The 20,972-nt window shown below is 39.5% G+C and overlaps 1 protein-coding gene across 9 annotated transcripts in view; it reads left to right on the top strand.

Moving 5' to 3' along the window:
• The window catches only part of LOC134218497 (calmodulin-binding transcription activator 1), a 708,930-nt gene that overhangs the window by 659,496 nt on the left and 28,462 nt on the right, over positions 1-20,972 (top strand). For 8 of the 9 annotated variants that reach the window (XM_062697587.1, XM_062697584.1, XM_062697588.1 and 5 more), the window contains 7 exons: positions 14,713-15,642; positions 17,310-18,300; positions 18,367-18,572; positions 18,636-18,905; positions 18,963-19,780; positions 19,842-19,964; positions 20,029-20,261. In XM_062697587.1, coding sequence (XP_062553571.1) covers positions 14,713-15,642; positions 17,310-18,300; positions 18,367-18,572; positions 18,636-18,905; positions 18,963-19,780; positions 19,842-19,964; positions 20,029-20,261 — 3,571 coding nt within the window. The remainder of the gene's footprint in view (positions 1-14,712; positions 15,643-17,309; positions 18,301-18,366; positions 18,573-18,635; positions 18,906-18,962; positions 19,781-19,841; positions 19,965-20,028; positions 20,262-20,972) is intronic. The other variant, XM_062697591.1, reaches the window with a different exon arrangement.

The raw sequence follows: 20,972 nt of genomic DNA, 5'->3' as shown, positions 1-20,972 counted from the left end.
TCCATAAAGTACACGGGCGTATTACCAATTATACAACAGCTTCCCTTGCGAGAAGTTTTGTTCCATAACCGGCTAATAACGGTGGGATATCAGTCAATTCCCCGTATATATCGAATCTGCAAGAGAAAAGGTGTGAAATGTTGCCAAGGCAGATTCGATGGATACGGGGAATTGATTGATATTCCATCGTTGTTAGCTGGTTATGGAACAACTTCTCGCAAGGACAGCTGTTGCTACAAATTTATAAAACTCTAAAGATTCACAGTGGGAATGGTTATGTAAAATGTTTGATGACATTTGTACAATGTTGCGGGTCTTAAATGTTTACCCACATGCTTGAGAAGATGTCTATATATTACGTAAAAGGGTGTAACGTTTTTGTATAGAAGAATATTTTTAGATACGTTGTCACAAAAGTTTGTCGTTTTTCACTAAACTACATACATCAGGTAATAGTAGTGTTAGTAATTATTTCAATAATTACCATTGATATATGGGTCACTTTGTAACAATAATTGGTCACTCTATTTTGCATGTTGATTAAATAAAAATGACTGTTAATAGTATGTGACTCATGGTTGTAGGACAAGTGTCCTAATTATGGAAGAAAACATATGATGTATCAATGTTTTAAAAAAACTTACATTCAGAATTTGTTATAATTAACCTTTTAATGCCCAAAACCGCTTTTAAACGAGGTATTTTGATTTTTTTTTGTAATTTTCAATTGATCAGATTTCGAAAAGTTTTTGATGTTGATCAATAATATAAACTTCAATGCATGTTTGAATGTGGTTTCAAGTCAATTTTCAAGGTCTTATACATTTATAAACAAATAATGAAAATTTAGAAATATTTTGTTCCTCCGTGTTTTCGCTCGTATACCTTTGAAAGGTGAAATATTTGTAGTTTAGTATTTTTCTACAACTAACCTTATTCAATAGAAGGTTATACAGTGTTGACCTGATTTTGCCCACCCCTGATTTTATAACGTTTTCGACTCCATTTTGTCACCCAAAAAAAATTGAATTTCTTAGGCATTATTTTGATATTCATAAATAATACTGCAAACAACAATGATTTACATGAAATAACTTTTACCGCCTGTAGTTTATTATGAATGCCTTCTGAGTACCTGTGAAGGATTCTGTAAGCATTCTCGACAAGAAATAATGGGTACCGTTCAAGCATTTTGCCTTTCCAAGGCATTAAATGATTAATACCGTCGTTGGGGGTGACAATAATGGATCTAATGGGGGTGAGAATGGGTCACTGTTTCAACTACTTAAAATACTTGTAGAATATAACATTTTTTTATAAACTTTTTTTTTTCAAAAGAGTCAAGTCACAAAAATGAAAGTAACATGATAACAAACTAATTGGTAATTATTTCTCGAGCCTGTGACAAGCGCGGTGTCATTATCATCAATAGATATAGCCCAGTGTCATCATTGAAGCGCAGTGTGAAAAAAAAATGTGCCCGGGACATCCTGGAGCAAACAATAGAATGCCAGTAGCCTGTTATTTCTGTCATAAATGCTATTTGAAGGAAACCTATCATCAATTCTCTTTTAAAACCTTCTACGTTCACGTTGAAAAAAGGAAGACCGATTTGCTTAATTTGTTCAGAAAGTTTTGCTTTATTGATGGAAAAAATCTGAATCCAAGCATTCTATGAAATATGATATTTGAAAAGGCTCAGGTAGGTAGAGCTTCAAAGGTAAGGCTGAGCGCCTTACATTGATTCAAATTAGGCCGATACAAATACAAATCTATTTTGTCCCTATTTTCCCCCACTCGGATTTTTTTTGAAAATATTTTGAGGGGGCAACAAAATAAAATTCGGATAATTTTGAGGATTTTCAAAACATTCTTGAACAAATCCGAGGAGTTTTTTTTATTTTTTTCATTTAAATATTTATTTTTTTTTATCCCCCCCCCCCCTTGACCTTTCGGAGACCAGTAGGACAAAAAGTTAATTAAATATTTGTAACGGCCTTATTATTATTGAAGAAACAACAAACTCTCTTGACTCAAGCAAATATGAATATAGAAAATGCAGTACTGTCCAGTTTTGCGGTAAGTAAGAGTTTGGCAAAACAGATGAAACCTATCCAGGACAGAGAATTTATTATGGAAATCATTTCGGTTGTTGTTTACATCAGTGGCGTAGCCAGATAATCGGGGAGGGGGGGGGGGCTGTATTATGATTTTTTTGAGTAACAATTTCCATATTACTAATTAATCTCTTGGTTCTCGAATGAAAATGATCTGTCTGGGGGGATGGTTATGTCCAAACAAAACAAAATTTCATCTGTCATACCCATACAAAATCGTGTTCCAAACGAACAGGAGACCTCTGTCAAATAAGGCACATGTCGCCACTCTTAATTGCATACACTCTGGTGTGTCCTAAGGAAATTGGCTCCTTCAGTAGCGTTAGTTTGCGCGGAAAATTTCTCGCGGGAGATTTACACGGCCGTGTAAAAAAATCCCATACAAAATTTTTGCAAAGTTGCTCCATTTTGCATGATTTCTCGAGAAATCATAAAACTTTTTTAACACGGATTTTAGAATTTTGAACTGAAAACTTTTTTTTTATACGGAACGCTTCCCCGTGTAAAAAAAAATCTGGTGTATTCTACTCTTGCAAAAGATGAAAATACTGTCGTGAAAAACGTGGCATAGAGCCGAGCCAGCCCAGGGCTGCAAGCCTCTCTAATAAAGACAAAAAAAAACGTGAAAAAGGTGGCTGTCTTTATAAGAGGAATTGATGATCATCTTTGAATGACAGAGAAATTGACAGTTTCCCTATGCAGAGGTAAACCTGAGGGCTGATGAAACCTGTGTGAAGGAACTTTTTTCTCCTTTGAAAATGGAGCACCAGCAATCAATGATAACAATGTCGTTGTGACAATTCTAAGCATGGAAAAGCAATCACAAAGGTATGGGGATATTTTTCTGCCATAATGCATATTCACCAAAAGAATCGATATGTGAAAACGATCAATAGTCCTCAAGTATTGACGCTTGTTATTAGAACAATCAACTTCATCGACGTTAGGGATCTCAACCACCACCAATCAGTTGACGGAAATGACGAATACGGAGACTTTCTGTATTATTGCGAAGTTCACTGACTAAGCATTGATACCATACTTGAGAGATTTTTCATTCGAAAAGAAAATGGCACTATTTTTTACAAGATAAAGGAAAACCACTGCTCGAGCTGAATGATCCTGAATAGTGATTTGGTTTTTCTAGCAAATATCGGCAAACATCTCAATGACTTGAACATAAAGCACTTTGTCACAGTGTGGTGCTGAAATCTGGTACTTTTCTCTCATCATGTTGAAAACAGTTCATGCAAATCTGTTCAATATGATGCTAAAGTATTTTTTTTATTATCTATATTTGGGAGATTTTTAGCCGGAGACTGCTTTATCTCCTTAAGGTGGTAAAGTAACGAAATGCCCGTTCACCGGTGTCAAATGTGTCAAATGGATTCCTAATGCAACGACGAAAACAAAAAACATTGTTTGAACGCAATAAAATCGTGTTTAGTTTTTTAGAAAATGAAAAAAAAACACTGATAATTTTGATAATAATTAAAAAGGTATGTACCGAATATTTTCTGGCCCGCCAGCCAGTGCGAATTCTAGAAATTGGCCCGTGGCTTGATAAAGTTGGGCAGGCCTGTCCTAAATGGTCGTTTGACAAAAAGGACCACTTTTTGATCACATTGCCGCGCTCACTTTTCACAGAGAGGAGTAAGAAGTGAGTAATGAGTAAGAAGTGAGTATTTAGTGAGCAGTGAGACGAAGTGAGAAGGGGCCTTCCTTAGCCGTGCGGCTACAAAGCAAGACCATGCTGAGGGTGGCTGGGTTCGATTCCCGGTGCCGGTCTAGACAATTTTCGGATTGGAAATTGTCTCGACTTCCCTGGGCATAAAAGTATTATCGTATTAGCCTCATGATATACGAATGCAAAAATGGTAACTTGGCTTAGAAACCTCGTAGTTAATAACTGTGGAAGTGCTTTATGAACACTAAGCTGCGAGGCGGCTCTGTCCCAGTGTGGGGATGTAATGCCAATAAAAAGAAGAAAAAGAGACGCCTCACTCTTCACTTCTCACACCTTTTTTCTCACTTCTCACTTCTCACTTTGCACTATTCACTTTTCACAGTGAGCAGTGAGAAGTGAGATATAAGGTGTGAGAAGTGAGAAAGAGACGTCTCACTTTTCGCTTAGAACTCCTCACTTACACAGTGACAAATGTGAAAAGTAGTAGATATAGAAAATTAGTAGGAGAAAAAAATAAATTTATCAATTTTTGGACGCCTTTTTTCACATTCTTCATTTTATCATCCTCATTTTTCACTTTTTGCCGTTAGAAATGAGAAGTGAGAAATAATTAGTGACAAGTGCGAAATAGAGCGTCTCACTTATCGCTTCTCACTCCCCAGATACTTGCTTATACGTATTTCGACCACACTGTGTGGTCGTCTTCAGTGTCTCGTACCTGACTCGACTTACTCGACTAACATGGACTCCGGAGGTCCTAGAAAATCTAAAGAAACGGTGAAACATGCTTGCATTTCTGCGAAACTTTTTCGATGGACGAACTAGTTAAGTACTGGTGGAAAACTACAGGACCAAAGTAGTGCAGAAGGAAACTGGCGTACCGCAAGTATCGGTAATCGTCAAGTTATTCCTTGTGGCAATGTGCGGCGTCTTCCAAGTGCCACCAAAAGGGATGCTTATTCTAGTATATTCTGACGATATTCTCCTGATCGTCACTGGAAGCACCCTGGATGCACAAGAAGAAAGCTACAGGCAGGAGCAAGAGCACTCGTTAATTGGACCTGGAATGTAGATTTCGAAATTGCAGCAAGTAAATGAGCTAGGCTTCACAATTTGTGACTCGAGGCATATACCACCGCGTGAACCCATAAAAGTCGGAGGTCATCCGATTCCTACAAAAGGGAGTGTAAAAGTCCTCGGAGTGACGATCGACCGGCACCTAACACTTCGAGAGGACCAAGGAGGTTTGTAAAACCCGAATTAACGAGCGAGTAATATAACAAACAAAAGGACTAGGAGTAACCGAGACATAAGCAGGCGAGTGGCCATAGCCGCCGAGTAGGACCGCGAAGCTGGAAGGCCAAGAATCTAAAGATTGAATGGTCAATTAGGGCGCAGTTGCGGAAGAGTACCAACCCGACTTGAGCCAAGGAGGTCTTTGGGGAAAAGTTTGAGCATGATTACCAAAACACAAAGATTCGGTACGATGGATCCAAAACCTGCACTGCCCATGCGATCATGGGCAGTGCAGATGCACCTCAAACTGGCCAACCAGTCTCTAGCAGCACACATGTTCCACATAGGTTATTGCAACTTATATGTGACCGGATTCAGTCACAATCAAGTTGTTGCAACAATTTTTGCCTGACTGTGCTGCTCGGGGTGCTCAGTCTACTCGACTGAGGCACAGGCCTTGTTTTAGGCAGCATGCGATACAAGCACGGCGCTCATCCTAACTGTTGTCGGACTCGGTGAGCGTCCTTTTGGCTCTGGAATCTTCCTGAACAAAGCATCCGTGGATCCAGGCTACACAGGACCTCGTAGCTGGCTGCTACCCAAGCTTTTTATGGGTTCCCGGTTACATCAAAATACATGGAAACGAGGAAGCACATAAACTGGCAAATCTTGGATGGAGCTGTACAATGTACATAGCCCACCCGAAATGTTCTCGGCCCCGACGCCCGATTCGAAATAAAAAGGGGTTATAAAAGAGGCATGGCAAATTGAGTGGTGGAGAAAGCGATCCTATTTTCTGCGACTAATCAAAGGTAAGACGAGAGAGGACCGAATGTTTTGGAGGGAGCAACATGTATTGTCCCGACTCCGAACAACTTGCAAATGAAGATTGGAATGACGTCATGTTTAGATGAAACCGAATTCATATCCTCAATATAATAATGCATTTGAATATTTGTTAGAGCATGGTCATAGTCTAGATTTCCTTGCTACTGTTATAACACTTTTCGTTGGGTAGTGATATTGAGTCATGGTCATTGTTTCAATATATTGTTTATTTGAGTTTCGGTTGAAATTTCAACTGGCTTTTTATAAATTACTATGGCAGTATTCCGAAGAATGTTATTGCCGATTTGTTTAAAAGTATTTATGTCAATGTATGAGAAAATAACATCGTTCATTTGAATTGCTAGCTTCTTTATTCTTGGCTTAATTTTGATATTTTGTTGCATATCGTTTTGTATTTTGATTGTACTTTTTGTTTGGGCAGGCCTGCCATCTATATGTTGTAGTAAAATTTGTAAATCGTTTATTAGATTAGAATTTAATGCGAGGGTAACTGGTGGGTTAGCCTCTTTCTGAATCTTTTATCATATATAATCATGTCTATACACGATGTGTTATAATTATAATTAAATGTTAATTTTGGCAAATCAAATGCCTCCAAACTACTGACGGGTTCATATACGTGAAGTTGATCAGGCTTCTGTGTTTGACTGTCAGTTGTTGTAGTGGCATTTTTCTTTGTCATAGATCTAGTTAATATATACATCTTCTTGAGTGTGTCTGACGTTATTTGGATTCTAGATAAGGCATCAGATAAAACATTTGTGGTTCCTTTAATATATTCCACTTCAAAATCGTATTCCTCCAAATCCCATCTCATCCGCGTGAGTTTAGATGTAGGATTTTTTAGAGAGCATAGATAAATGAGTGGTCGATGGTCTGTACGAATGATAACTGTATGACCATAAATGTAAGGCCTAAAATAGTCGACTGCCCAATGTATTGCGGTTAGTTCCTGCTCTATGGTTGATTTGTTCGATTCGCCTTTCGTAAAAGCCTTACTGGCAAATGCGATTGGCAATTCAAAATCTCCATGCCGTTGAGCTAGAACTGCTCCGCAAGCTATTTTGGATGCATCAGTTGTTATTATAAATTCTTTTGGTAGTCTGGAAACTGTAAAAGCTGAGGTGATAATAGCTGCCGTTTAAGCATGTCAAAAGATTGTTGACAGATTTCCCCCCAGTCGAAAACTGCTTCTTTTCGTAGTAGTTTGTTTAATGGAACATTTATATCTGTGAAATATTTGCTGAAACGACGATAGTAATTGCAAAAGGCAACAAATCGTCGTACTTCATCTGCATTTTTCGGGATTGGATAGTTGATGATTACTGAATATTTATTTTATCAGGCTGAATACCATCCTTCGATATATGGTGCCCTAAGTAGGTCACCTCATTCTTGAAGAAATAACATTTGGATGGATTTAATTTTAGATTAAACTTTCTCAATTGCAGAAAAACTTTACGTAGATTTACAATGTGGTGATCCACAGAACATCCTACGACTATGATGTCATCTATGTAGAGAAATGCACATTGTGGTGGTAGACCGCTCAAAGCGATGGACATCATACGCTGGAATGAGTTTGGGCTGATGTTTAATCCGAAAGGGAGTCTATTGAATTCAAAATGACCCTTTTCGGTGGAGAAGGCTGTATATCTTTTGGAATTTTCATCTAAAGGTATTTGATGAAATCCTGACATGAGATCGAGTGTAGTGAAATACTTCGCTCGACCTAAATGATCCAGAATATCATCAATACGGGGAGTGGAAATTTATCTGGTATGATCTGTTTATTCAACTGTCTAAAATCAATCACCAAACGCCATTTTTCTCGTCTGGTGACGATTTTTGGGTACTAACAGTATCGGTGAATTAAATGGTGAAGTTGAATTTTAATAATTTTTCGTTAAGCATTTTTCCACTTGTGCATCAATTTCGGATTTTTGACTTTCAGGTATCCGATAATTTTAATGTAAACCGGTTTTCCATTGTCAAGTTGTATATTTTGTTCATAAAATTGTTATGAGTCAAAATATCGTTCTCAAGTGAAAATATGTCGTTGAAGTCTTGACATAAAGCTTCAACTTTTCTTTTAATTTTAGGTTCTAAATTTTGTGTGTTAATTTCGTTTTTTATATTCTGTTTTCTTATTTCATCGCTTGATAATTCCTTTGAGGAATCAAGGCGGTATTTCGCTAAAGGCGCATCTTGCGGTGTACATCCTGATGGTAAAATAAAATCATTATCAGTCGTATTTATGAATTTAATGAAACAACTTTTCTTGCTTACAATTGAATTTGCGCAGAATATACCATCTGAAATTTGTTGTGAAAAATCACGCTGTCTTCGGATAAATGTGTTATTCAGTCTTCGGATGATTTCACACCTGGCAGGAATTACGGTTTTGTCTTTGATAATTATTTACAATTGGCAATTCTAAGGTTTCAGAGTTCATTGGTATATGAAGTAACCAATACTCATAGTCAATTTTGCAATTGTAATTTACGAGAAAATCTCTCCCTAAAATACCATCAGTGGGAATAGGGAAATTTTTCTCGACTATGTGAAATGTGTGTGGTATTAGCATGCCATTAATTAGTAAGTTTGCATGCGTGGTTCCTATAGTGCTGGTATTACCTTATCCTATCCCGATAATGTTGCATTTGTCAGCGGGATAGTAAATTTGTCAATGCTTTTAATTTTGTTAGCTTTCATGACTGATATGTCAGATCCACAATCTACAATAAATGAAGACTGTGTATCTGTCATATCAAGCGTTAACTAATACGTAGTTGGTTGCGGATACATTTATTGTGTATGCCGCCCCAACGGTACGCCTAAAGGGTGGATATTTCCATTTGTTGATTGTGTAATTTGCTGCGGCATTTGAATATGAGGTTGATGAGCTAAGAACATATTTTCATTTGCCATTTGTGACATCTGTTGCTGCTGTGACATTTGATTGTGAGGCTGATGAGCTAAGAACATATTTGATGGGTACCGACCACGTCGAGTCCAATTACCTCTTTGATAAGAGGAATTCCCTCTGTGTGACCAATTTCCACCTTGATTTGTAAAATGTCCACGATGAGATTGTGAATTTTGATATCTATAATTCCGATTTCCACGTCCTCTGTTATTCGTTTCACCTCGTCCTCTTGAGTAGTTTACTCGACCTGCAAAAATTTGAGCATTTGTTGCTGGCGAATTGTTGTTGGCATTAGTGTATTGAACGTTTTCTATCACCTTCTGGATTGCATCATTAATGTTGATGAAGGATCCAGCTTTCAAAATAAGCTTAGTATCCGTATTTTTGATACCACTTATCAAAGAATCAACTCCCTTTTTTATAGCCATCGTGTTAGCTCTATCGACTGGTATTTGTTCGTTTACGTAGCATGATTTGAGTTGCGATGTCAAATTTTCGACTTCCTTGCAAAAGTTTCAATTGAATCCTTTTGTTTGAGAGCCCTTAATTTTGCTTCTAAACCATCCGATGTGATTTTGATTCGCAATGTTGCTTAAGCGCATCCGTGATGGCTTGCAAATCATTAGCGCCAGTTATTACCTGTCGTGCAATGCCCGTAAGGCGAGACTTGACAAATCTAATCACCGTAACCTGAGCTGCTTGCTTCTGGGCAGCGGTAGCTTCGTTAAATTCGCTCTCTACTGTGTCGTTAAATAAAACAACAGCGTCAATAAACGCTTCTAAATTTCCTGGAGCACCATCGTACGTTTGCACTAGGGTGGTGCCCAGTTTGATGTCTACTTTCGGGTTTACCATTTTTCCTCTGAGTTTATGTTTTAATTTAGAAATGAAATTTATTACGCACACTAACGTGTATATGCTTATTTTATGATTGCCTGCGTACTCTATTTTTGTCGAGATTAGAGTATGTATTTCACTATATATCTGTCGTGTACATTTATACAAAAAGACAAATTCGGCTTGGGGAAATTTTGACTCATGCTCGGCTAAAATGTTTGTTATTTGTGTGTATAATGTACGAGCATCTTCTAGTTTTGCATTCAAAGTTATTCTTTTATATACCCTGTTAGGGGCTTTTTTCAAATTGGAAAGTATAGAATTTAAACGAGAAATGTTGCTATCTATGAAAAGTTTATGTACCTCAATATCCATTTAGGTGTTGCTGCATTCATGGTTAAATCAGGTCACTTCAAGGGCTTCAAGGATTCTACTATGCCTTCTGGGTTGCACAACTCGTTCACTGGGGTTGCTGGTTCATCAGGAAATCAAACGCATCTGCTTTCATCACGACTCGCACTCAACTTGCACTCATATTTTGTATGTTGATCTAAATTGTTTATTGTCGCCGTTTTTTCTCTCTTCTTTATTTATAAATGTCACTCTCTTATTGCAAAGATTATTGTCACTTTTGGTTCACTCTAATCTTTTTGCGTTACGACTTCGTTCAGGTGAGCAATGGATCTGGCCATCATTCTTGCTGCCTTTTTCCGCTCTCGTTTTGCAATTACTTTGTACACAATGACTGCGAGCTGCAGTGAAATTAAAAAAATTATCACCCACAACTTAAGCTCGTGGTCGAGATGCAACTCCGTGTGAAAATCTTGTGTGTTTATAATGTTCACATCACTATCACCACTTTGTTCCGTTTTGGGACTTGACTTCTTATTGCCCATTCTTGTAACTATTTCTTTTTTCACTGGAATGTTTCACTTCACCAGAATAATGGTCGTCCTGTCACGGTCGCCATGTTATAACACTTTTCGTTGGGTAGTGATATTCACTGTTAAAATAAATTACCATCCTCTTAGAAGGTTGGAATCTTAATGCTTTATTGAAATTTAAAGAAATATAATTTAACCTACGGGAGATACTTGAAGCACCAATACATGAACCTAGCTATGTACATCGATCACCAATCAGTGATCGTTGTTAACGCAAAAGAGCGAGGACAGAGACCCTCGAAAAATACATGACTGTTCACTTGGTAACAGCATGTCTCGATACATTTGTAATGCGACACTTTCTGCTTGTCGCCAACGGTGCTAGAGTTGCTAGGCATTGAACTGAAGGTTCAATGCCGGATGAAATTGACCTTCTCAGCATGTTCCCACTGAGTCTGCTGAAAGTGTGTTAAAGAAGAAATATGAATAACATGTTTGATGCACATGTTACACTACAAAGATCATCCACGTAGTTTGTTTGTTGTTTATTTCTCGTAACAGATCTTATGTTTATGAATAGCCTTAAATCTATGTTGAACATAAAAAAGCGGCACCTGTTATCATAGAAGCTTTGTCGATCGCACATAATGAACCTTGGCCATTAAAATGTGGATAGTACTTGGATATAACATTTCAGCCCTAATATATACAGAGAACGGTTGCGAAATCAATTATTCATCTTCTTCTATATCTTTACTTCCTATATATAAAATGTTTCGGATCGATTCCTCGTCCTACTGCTCTTGTTGTCCGGGTTAGAAAAGGCGTAACCCACAAGTTCGAAAGCGGCCTTTCATTTAGTGCCCTTAACGCGGCCGGTCATGTGTCCCTCGGTGTCCCTTCGTGGCTTAATTTTTCAGCCTCATCTGTTGGGTCCACGTTCTCCGACACTCTGGTCATAATTAGGCAGTAATCCATCCAAACCCGGGACATCTTGTGGTCAAAAACCCGCTGGAATGTGCTGCAGCATGTTGTCTTCCTCGATATTTTTTCTTGATCTGGTGCCGCAGCTAAAGTTGTGAGGGGATTTCCTCTTCATGGGAGGGTCTGGATATGGAGGAAATGTGTGGTTAAGATTGGGTTGAGGAGGATTTGAAAATGATTTTGAGATTTATTTCCAAAGTTTCGAAAAAATCCCTGGGTAATTTCTGAAGGAAATCTTGAAGCAATGCCAAAGAAATTCTTGGAGAAATCCAAGAATGTCGGAAGTTCCTTCAGGAGTTTAATTTAAAAATCATTCAGGAATTTGTAATTATCGGGTAAGTATGCCTAGAGATGTCGCAAATTAATCGATTATTTCGATTAATCGATTAATCGTTGTGATAATCGATTAATTTTGAATCGATTATTACCCAACGACTAATCGATTCAATAATCGAGAAGAATCAACAGTAATCGATTAGTTACTAATCGATTAATCGGAATTTTACGACATCATAAGGATGTCGCAAATTAAGCGATTACTTCGATTAATCGATTCATCGTTGTGATAATCGATAATTTTTTAACGATTAATCGATTTAATATTCGACAAGAATGGAGAGTAATCGATTAGTTACTAATCGATTAATCGAGATTTTACGACATCTCTAAGTATGCCCAGCGCTGTACTGAGACTCCCTGAACCAATAGCCTCGGGGTCGCTCACCTCAAGCAACTCGCGGACAGGGAACTCTCACAATCAAATGAAAGGAAAACCATAGAGCTTCACTTTGCGAGACTTTATTCACTTCTGCCTTCACTCTCTCTTAAAGCTAGTTAACCTGTCTTTAGAGCCTCTCTTCCTGGCAGCACTGCACCACTCCATTTCTTCTTCCTTCTTTCCTTCGGTGGCCGACGATCCGGTAGTGAGCAACTCTGTTCGCTGCGGGCTTACCGATGGTATCGCCAGGGTGGCTTGGGGATCTTCCTTGCTCTTGCTTCGTTGCAACTCGACCAATAAGAAGGCCGATCGACTATCGGCGGAAACAATGCCGGATTAGGCCGACTACGGAACCAGGGAATGACGGCGGTTTTCAACCCAAAAACAGTGGGGTTGTCCTCAAAACCTTCTCTTGTTTCACACACTTTCTTCTCTACTCCTCAACTTCCAACTTTGGTAACTTTGTAACATCCGTTCGCTTCAAAATACTTTGGGATAGTGACCGCATCCACCTTTTCCAGGTCAGGCACCTCGTCTCATAGTATCGACCCAATTACGCCACCCCTTAATGGCTTCTTAACGAAGGTGCTTCTGGCCCTCTGTCTTATAGGGTGGTGGAGGCTAATCATGCACTGCTCTACTGCAGTTGTCAAAGTACTGGGAAAACCTACATATAAAGACACAAACACATTCACGCATTAGACTGCATTTTCATGAATTTCTCAGCAACACTCATCACATAACATAACCAACAGTTACAAATTTGTTTAGAAATTCACTAGGAGTTTCTTTGAATTTGATTCTAAAATTTTTTTGAGAAATTCCTGCGATAATTTCTAAAACTATTGCTCAAGGAGCTTTCGAAGGAATTCTTGCAGGAATTTCCGAAGGTCTTAGGATTTTCTTGAAAGAAATTAAAGAAAGAATTTTTCTTATTCATTATTAAAGTGATTTTTATGCGTAGTAAACTTCATCACTATTAACCTTATGGGAAATTCCGAAGGAATTCATGGGATAATTTTTGGAAGGAATTACTGGATTCATTTCTGGAAGATTTTTTGTAGAAATCCCTCCGGGAATCGGCGAAGAAATTCCTGGAGTAATATTCAAAGGATTTTTTGGAGGAATTTAAGAATATATTACTGGTGCACTTTCCGAAAGAACAACTACTTGGGGCTATTTTCGAAGGAAATCCAGGAGAAATTCCAGTAGGAATTCTAGAAGGAGTTCCTGAAGGAAATTTCGAAGAAATTCCTGTAGAAATCTAGGACGTTTATCGCAAATTCTATTTTGAGTTATTTCCTAAATTACTTTCCTAAATTTCCTAATTTCCTAATTTTTTTAAAAAATTCCATTGGAAATTATTTAAAATATTCCTCCAAAAATTACTTCACGAATTCGTTTCGAAAATTTCTTCAGTTTTTTTAATTCCTTCATGGATTCAATCAGATTTTTTCAAGAATTGATCCGGAAATTCTTTTTGGAACTCTTTTAAAATTTCCTGCAAGGATTCCTCCACAAAAATTTCCAGCCTTATTGTCGGACGCCTTTTGAGTCCTATCAAAACTGTGCGAGATTTCACCTCGATCGGTAAAACCATTCGAGAATATTTACATTTGCTAACTTAGCAAAAGTCACAATCTATTTTTTCGTACCCTTACTGTCAGTTGCTACTCGCAGCTATTTGCGTAAGGTACGTTGTTGTGCAAAGCACTTTCAAAAGACCGAATAATCTGATATGGTCATGTTTTCCCTTTCGAATATACATTCTTCTGAAAATTCATCAGAAATTTCTGGTTTTGTGGATTTGTATAAAACATTTTATTTTCAAATCTCCTACGTAAATATTTTTTAAGTTTTTTTTTCGAGATTTTTTCTGGATTTCCTCAAAGAAATGTTCTGAATGTTCAGTGGAAGCTTATCTCACTTTCCAAAAGAAAATCTTCCAAATTTTCACGGGAAATTCCTTTTGTCTTAATATCTACAGAAAACTCTAATGAATTTCTGTCGAAAAAACTTTTGTGTTTCTTCAAACAATTTTAGTTTCCGGAGATAAACATTCAACAATTTTCGATGGTCCATCATGTTTTGCCGAGGTTCCGGTTTTTGTCTGACTCAATTGAATTCATGCGTTATTGTCATTATTATTATTATTTGAACATTAAGTATTAACTAAAGAAACACCAATAGGAAGGAATGTTCGATTAAAATGCATACATTGTTAGTTTGAGTGTGAATAAGAAGTATATCTCTTCCTCAATACAAATTTTACGTCTAAACCATCTCATCATAAAGTCCAATTAACCTCCCCCATCATACCAAAGCTCAGTACAGTAATCATCATCAATCGGCTCCAATTTAGCCCTGCAATCAACAGACCCATAATATAAATCCCAATTTTCCACATCGACCGCAAAATCTCAATTAAATCTTATCTCATCTCACTTCGTCCTCTAATCCCCTCGCTTCAGATGTACCCCCGCTGGATAGACAACCGTCGTGCACGGGAGGCCCAACTCCAACAGCAGCAGCAACAGCAACAGCAGCAACAACAACAACAGCAGCAGCAGGCCCACAACAACAGCATCCTCCAAGACGGAAATCGATCCTCACTCGTTCCAAAGGACAACACTTCGATACATTTCCAAGTCATTCCTACCTCTCAGCAACTGAACCACTCCAGCAACAACAATCCAAATTCAATTAGAACAATTTCCGGCAATCATCCTCATCACCAGCAGCAACAGAATCCTTCGCAGATAGTGGTCAGCAGTAGTAGCAGTAATTTAACCCTCACCCAGCATCTCAACTCGTTGAACAACAATAACACTAACTCACAATTAACAAGTGTCAGTAGTCATATTACAAACGGACTGGTCCAGAATGGCCAGCATTTGGCCGCGACCCAGCAGCAGCAGCAGCGAAGTCATATGATCATCGCTAGCAATAATTCGTCCTCCTCGCCATCGTCCACGGCTTCCGGCACCAGCAGCAGCAGTAGTGGCGGATCCAACAATCAATTAACCGCGGGTGGTCGCGACCCAAGCATAAATCTCGCGGCCACCGCTAATGGTGAAGCTGCTCATATATCAATGCTTGGCCATCATCACCCATCGGCGGCGGCGAGAGGTCCTGGCTCGACTTCGACTTCCGCATCACAGGCGGGCGAGGGTGTCAATCAAAGGTCATCATCGTCGCAACAGCAGCAGAGACAAGAGGCTAATGTCAATAGCAATAACAACAGCAACAACAACAATGGTGGTAGCAATAGCAATAATAACGGTGTCGGCGGTGGCCATCATAATCACATTACGGTTAATAATGGTGCGGTTAGCAGTGCGTCAATGGTCAACCCAAGTGGGGGTGGGGGAACGCCCTCGCTGGTTCTGAGCTTGTCACAGGTGAGTGAGGTTTGCGTGAGAAATGAAGTGTTTGAGGATTTAGTCGAGCGTAACAATATCGTTCGACCTTTGAGATAGGTTTCTGCAAACGCTAATTATGAAAATCAGTGATTTATCTTAAAACGACGGAATCTCTTAGCTGTTTGTGAATGTTGAAGAGTTTCACATGCTTAAATATTGAAAGATGTACCAATCCAGGCTCAAACTATAGAAAATAGACAGAACAATATTTTCAAACAAGAAGAGAAGTTGGGTTAGGGATAAGCTATCAAAAATAGTCATGCTGAAACATTTTTAAAGAATTTTGAATAGAAACAATCTATTTTCAAGTACGAATGACCAACAATTCTATTCGTTTTTCAACTCATTTCCAAATTTATTCCAATTCCATTCCAATTCCGTTCCAATTCCATTCCAATTCCATTCCAATTCCATTCCAATTCCATTCCAATTCCATTCCAATTCCATTCCAATTCCATTCCAATTCCATTCCAATTCCATTCCAATTCCATTCCAATTCCATTCTCATTCCAATTCCATTCCAATTCCATTCCAATTCCATTCCAATTCCATTCCAATTCCATTCCAATTCCATTCCAATTCCATTTCAATTCCATTCCAATTCCATTCCAATTCCATTCCAATTCCATTCCAATTCCATTCCAATTCCATTCCAATTCCATTCCAATTCCATTCCAATTCCATTCCAATTCCATTCCAATTCCATTCCAATTCCATTCCAATTCCATTCCAATTCCATTCCAATTCCATTCCAATTCCATTCCAATTCCATTCCAATTCCATTCCAATTCCATTCCAATTCCATTCCAATTCCATTCCAATTCCATTCCAATTCCATTCCAATTCCATTCCAATTCCATTCCAATTCCATTCCAATTCCATTCAATTCCATTCCAATTCCATTCCAATTCCATTCCAATTCCATTCCAATTCCATTCCAATTCCATTCCAATTCCATTCCAATTCCATTCCAATTCCATTCCAATTCCATTCCAATTCCATTCCAATTCCATTCCAATTCCATTCCAATTCCATTCCAATTCCATTCCAATTCCATTCCAATTCCATTCCAATTCCATTCCAATTCCATTCCAATTCCATTCCAATTCCATTCCAATTCCATTCCAATTCCATTCCAATTCCATTCCAATTCCATTCCAATTCCATTCCAATTCCATTCCAATTCCATTCCAATTCCATTCCAATTCCATTCCAATTCCATTCCAATTCCATTCCAATTCCATTCAATTCCATTCCAATTCCATTCCAATTCCATTCCAATTCCATTCCAATTCCATTCCAATTCCATTCAATTCCATTCCAATTCCATTCCAATTCCATTCCATTCAATTCCATTCCAATTCCATTCCAATTCCATTCCAATTCCATTCCAATTCCATTCCAATTCCATTCCAATTCCATTCCAATTCCATTCCAATTCCATTCCAATTCCATTCCAATTCCATTCCAATTCCATTCCAATTCCATTCCAATTCCATTCCAATTCCATTCCAATTCCATTCCAATTCCATTCCAATTCCATTCCAATTCCATTCCAATTCCATTCCAATTCCATTCCAATTCCATTCCAATTCCATTCCAATTCCAATTGAATCTGCTAATTTGGTAAATCACTTTGCTTCCAGCTCCAAGGCAATCCCGGCAGTCTGCTGATCCTGAACGGTCAGCAACAATCCTTCGTCTGCCACCCATCTCAGCAGCAGCAACATCTGCTGCAGCAACACAAATCGCTTGTAGATCAGAGTTCTAAGAACGGCCACTTGAGCAGCAGCAGCAGTAGCGGCACCAGCAGCAATGGCAGTGCCAACAGCAGTATCAAAATGGAGAACTCACCGTCCGACGGATCGCAGCACAACAGCAGTCTAATACCGAAGCAGGAAATCATGGAGTCGTCTTCGTCGCCATCGTCATCGTCAATGGCTACGAATCATCACACCGTCGGAGCAGGCCCAACGAAACAGTTCGAAAGCATGTTCGGTGGGTATGCGGTGCGACACAGCCCATCGGGTGGAAATGGCCACCACGATCATTTGCCATTCTTCAACGAAACACTGGACTTGTCGCAGGAAGACATCCAGAAGACGTTGAGCGCCAATATGCCCCTGGGACATAACCATGGTGCGGGTGGAGTTGGCGGAGGTCAGTCGGAGGCTCCGGCGGATGACGCCATGAATGGAGAGATCAATCCGATGGATTTCATAGAGAATTGTGGCGAAGCTCACGATCCGGTGGATGACGACGTATTCGTTAATTTGGATGCGTTTGATATGTTGGTTGAATTCCCGGAACTGGAGTTGGATGCGAAGAGTGCATTTTTGAATGGCAGTGAAACGGGTACCGAGGCAGGTGGGGAGATTGACGACGGAGCAAGTGATTTGAGCCATTTCAAGCTTTCGGCAGATAGCGGGATCGTTGTGGGAGATGAGTTGACGGGTCAGCACCCGAGTGAGTCAACGATTACGGATTTCAGTCCGGAGTGGGCCTATCCAGAGGGCGGGATCAAGGTGCTAGTGACGGGGCCATGGAGTACCGCTTCGTCCTATACAGTATTATTCGATTCGTTCCCGGTTCCGACGACGCTGGTTCAGAACGGGGTGTTGAGGTGCTACTGTCCAGGTAAGTTGGCTGAGAGATTGATGATCGCAAGTATAGAAGATCTGACGGGTATTTGATGTTTTACAGCGCATGAGGTTGGTGTTGTAACGCTGCAAGTTGCCTGCGATGGCTATGTGATATCGAATGGAGTTAACTTTGAGTACAAATCTCCACCCAAATTTGAAACGAAATGTGAGGGAAACGGCAATGACATGTTGTACAAGTTTAACCTGCTGACAAGGCTGGAGTCGATCGATGAAAAACTACAGATCAAGGTTGAACCGGGAGAATTGGTAAATAATTTGATTGTGTTCTTACGAATATGAAAGTTTGGCTTAGCAAATTTGTTTTTCTAGCCCGAAGAGTCAGTCATGTTCAAGCAAGCCAACTTCGAGGAACGTTTGGTGACTTACTGTCAGACGTTGACGGCCAAGATGTGGAGATCGGTAACTCCCGGATCATGGATCGGAAAACATCGGGGGATGACGTTACTTCATTTGGCATCGGCATTAGGCTACCCCAAGCTTGTACGCACGATGCTTACTTGGAAGACGGAGAATTCGAATGTCATTCTCGAGGCGGAGATCGATGCTCTTAGCCAGGATCAAGAAGGATTCACGCCTCTGGTAAAATATAGAATTCGTTATTTGTAAGTATTTGGGTAATAAAACTGTGCTTTGCAGATGTGGGCTTGCTCCCGAGGTCACGTCGAAACGGCGCTCGTTTTGTACAAGTGGAATCAAAATGCATTAAATGTCAAGAATTGCGCTCATGAAAGTCCGTTGGAGGTAGCCAAGAATCGAGGATTCCCTAAGTTGGCAGCAGAGCTTGAAAAGCATGAATTCCAGCGGATTCAAAGCAAAATATCACTAGCGACAACCAGTGCTTCACTATCGACGTTGGCGTCCATCACATCATCGTCTTATTCAACTTCTTCCAGTTCTACTTTATCTACTTTGGCTTCCAGTGCTTCAGCTGATTCTTCGTCTGTTCCTTCTTCTACAACTTCCTTAACGAATCCTTCCACAATTTTAGCGAACAGTAATAGTAGTAGAAATAGTGGCCATGGCCGCAGAGACAGTTGTAGATCTGCTACAGCCGATTTGGCTCACGATAATAGCAATAATGGTAACGATACCGAAGGCAACAATCATCCGGAAGTTAGTCCGGAGCACAATTTTATCAACGATCTGTTCAACTATAACGAAGCGCTGAATAGCAACAACAGCGACAGCTGCAGCAACGACAACTTTGCTCTCTCGTCTTCGTACAATCCGTCACTTTCGCCTGCGGCCTTGTCGCCGTACAGCGATATAAAGGGATCCTGCTCATCGATGGGATCCGGGCAGATTGGATCATCAACGGCGGCCGCTGGGGCTTTGCATTACGCACTGGAGAACAACAACTCCAATCCAATGTTGTCGAACGCCCTGTCGCCGAACTCCGACAGTAATCGAAGTCACGACGGGGTGTTTCTACGACCTGGTGCCGTATTTTCCAGGTAAATTTGAAGATTTGTTTCAAATCGAATTGTTTGATAGGTTTTTTGAATTCTATTGCAGTGGTCAAAGTCCCCCTGGTGCCCGCCTTTCCAAGCGATCATCGATAGACAGTGGAATAAACATGGAAACGCGTTCTATCAGCAAGTCCGGAAAATCGCTACGAGATGTCCAACGGATTAATAGGTAAAATAGAATTTAAGAGCCAGATTTGCTTTATTTATAAAATAATAAACAATTCCGTCTGCAGAAACGACCGAAGCATGTCGCTTCCATTAGCTGCCGGTTCGTCCGGTGGCTACTCATCTCCATTCGGAGGATCTTCCACGAATGGCAGCAACAACAAATCATCCAACAATTCCGACTCAGACAATTTCTCACTCTCGCTGAATGATCGAGCCACGGAGTCCCCCTCGCAAGCATCCAGCAATCTGAGCAATAGTTCGCTGCTTTCGCCGCTGCGAAAAATGGACTTCGCCTTATGTGAGTACTTTCTTTTACTTTCTTACGAGTTTGGCAACATTCCAAGATTATTCAATCGCTTAACCGAAAAAAAAGATCGCATTTGATGAGCACCACTTTACAAACAAGTAGTCAACAGAATACATATTTTACTCTTTCTTGACACTTCAACATATTCGTAGAACGCTTTTTGCATTTATTTTCTTATTCACATACAAAATAAAGCTCACTAGAGCTGGCCATTGTTTATATTATTGAACACCAACTCGACCTAAGTTCTATTGGGTCCTCAATAGCTGTGCAAATTCTACTTAAGATAACTGATTGTAAGCCGTCTTTCTGCATTTTGAATGTACTTTTTATGATCTTCCAAAACATTGGATCCGGTCCCAAAAAGAAATAGGGAAATTAGCACTATTGATGACCGTGAGTATCGTTCTGACTCAAATCCAGAACATGTCTCATGATGCAAACGCTCTAAAACTAAACTATCATTCGAATTTACAGTGGATTTTTTTTGAATTTCTAACGGAATTTCATTCGAATTTCCATAGTTTGTATAAGTAATTCATCCTAATATGCATAAGAAATTTATCCGAATTTTCATTGGAGATTCAAATTTTTCATACGAAAAGTTTTCGCGTTTCTTTTATTGGTGGTTTCGCCGGTTTGTCTTTCCGATGGTTCCGTTGTGACTCTGCTAGTGCGTCCCCTCCATCAGGTTGTGGGCCC

The sequence above is a fragment of the Armigeres subalbatus genome, chromosome 2 (genome assembly GCF_024139115.2).
Source record: "Armigeres subalbatus isolate Guangzhou_Male chromosome 2, GZ_Asu_2, whole genome shotgun sequence".
NCBI classification, from domain to species: Eukaryota; Metazoa; Arthropoda; class Insecta; order Diptera; family Culicidae; genus Armigeres; species Armigeres subalbatus.
The sequence above is the reverse complement of the archived record's forward strand: the minus strand, read 5'-3'. Positions and strand labels throughout refer to the sequence as shown.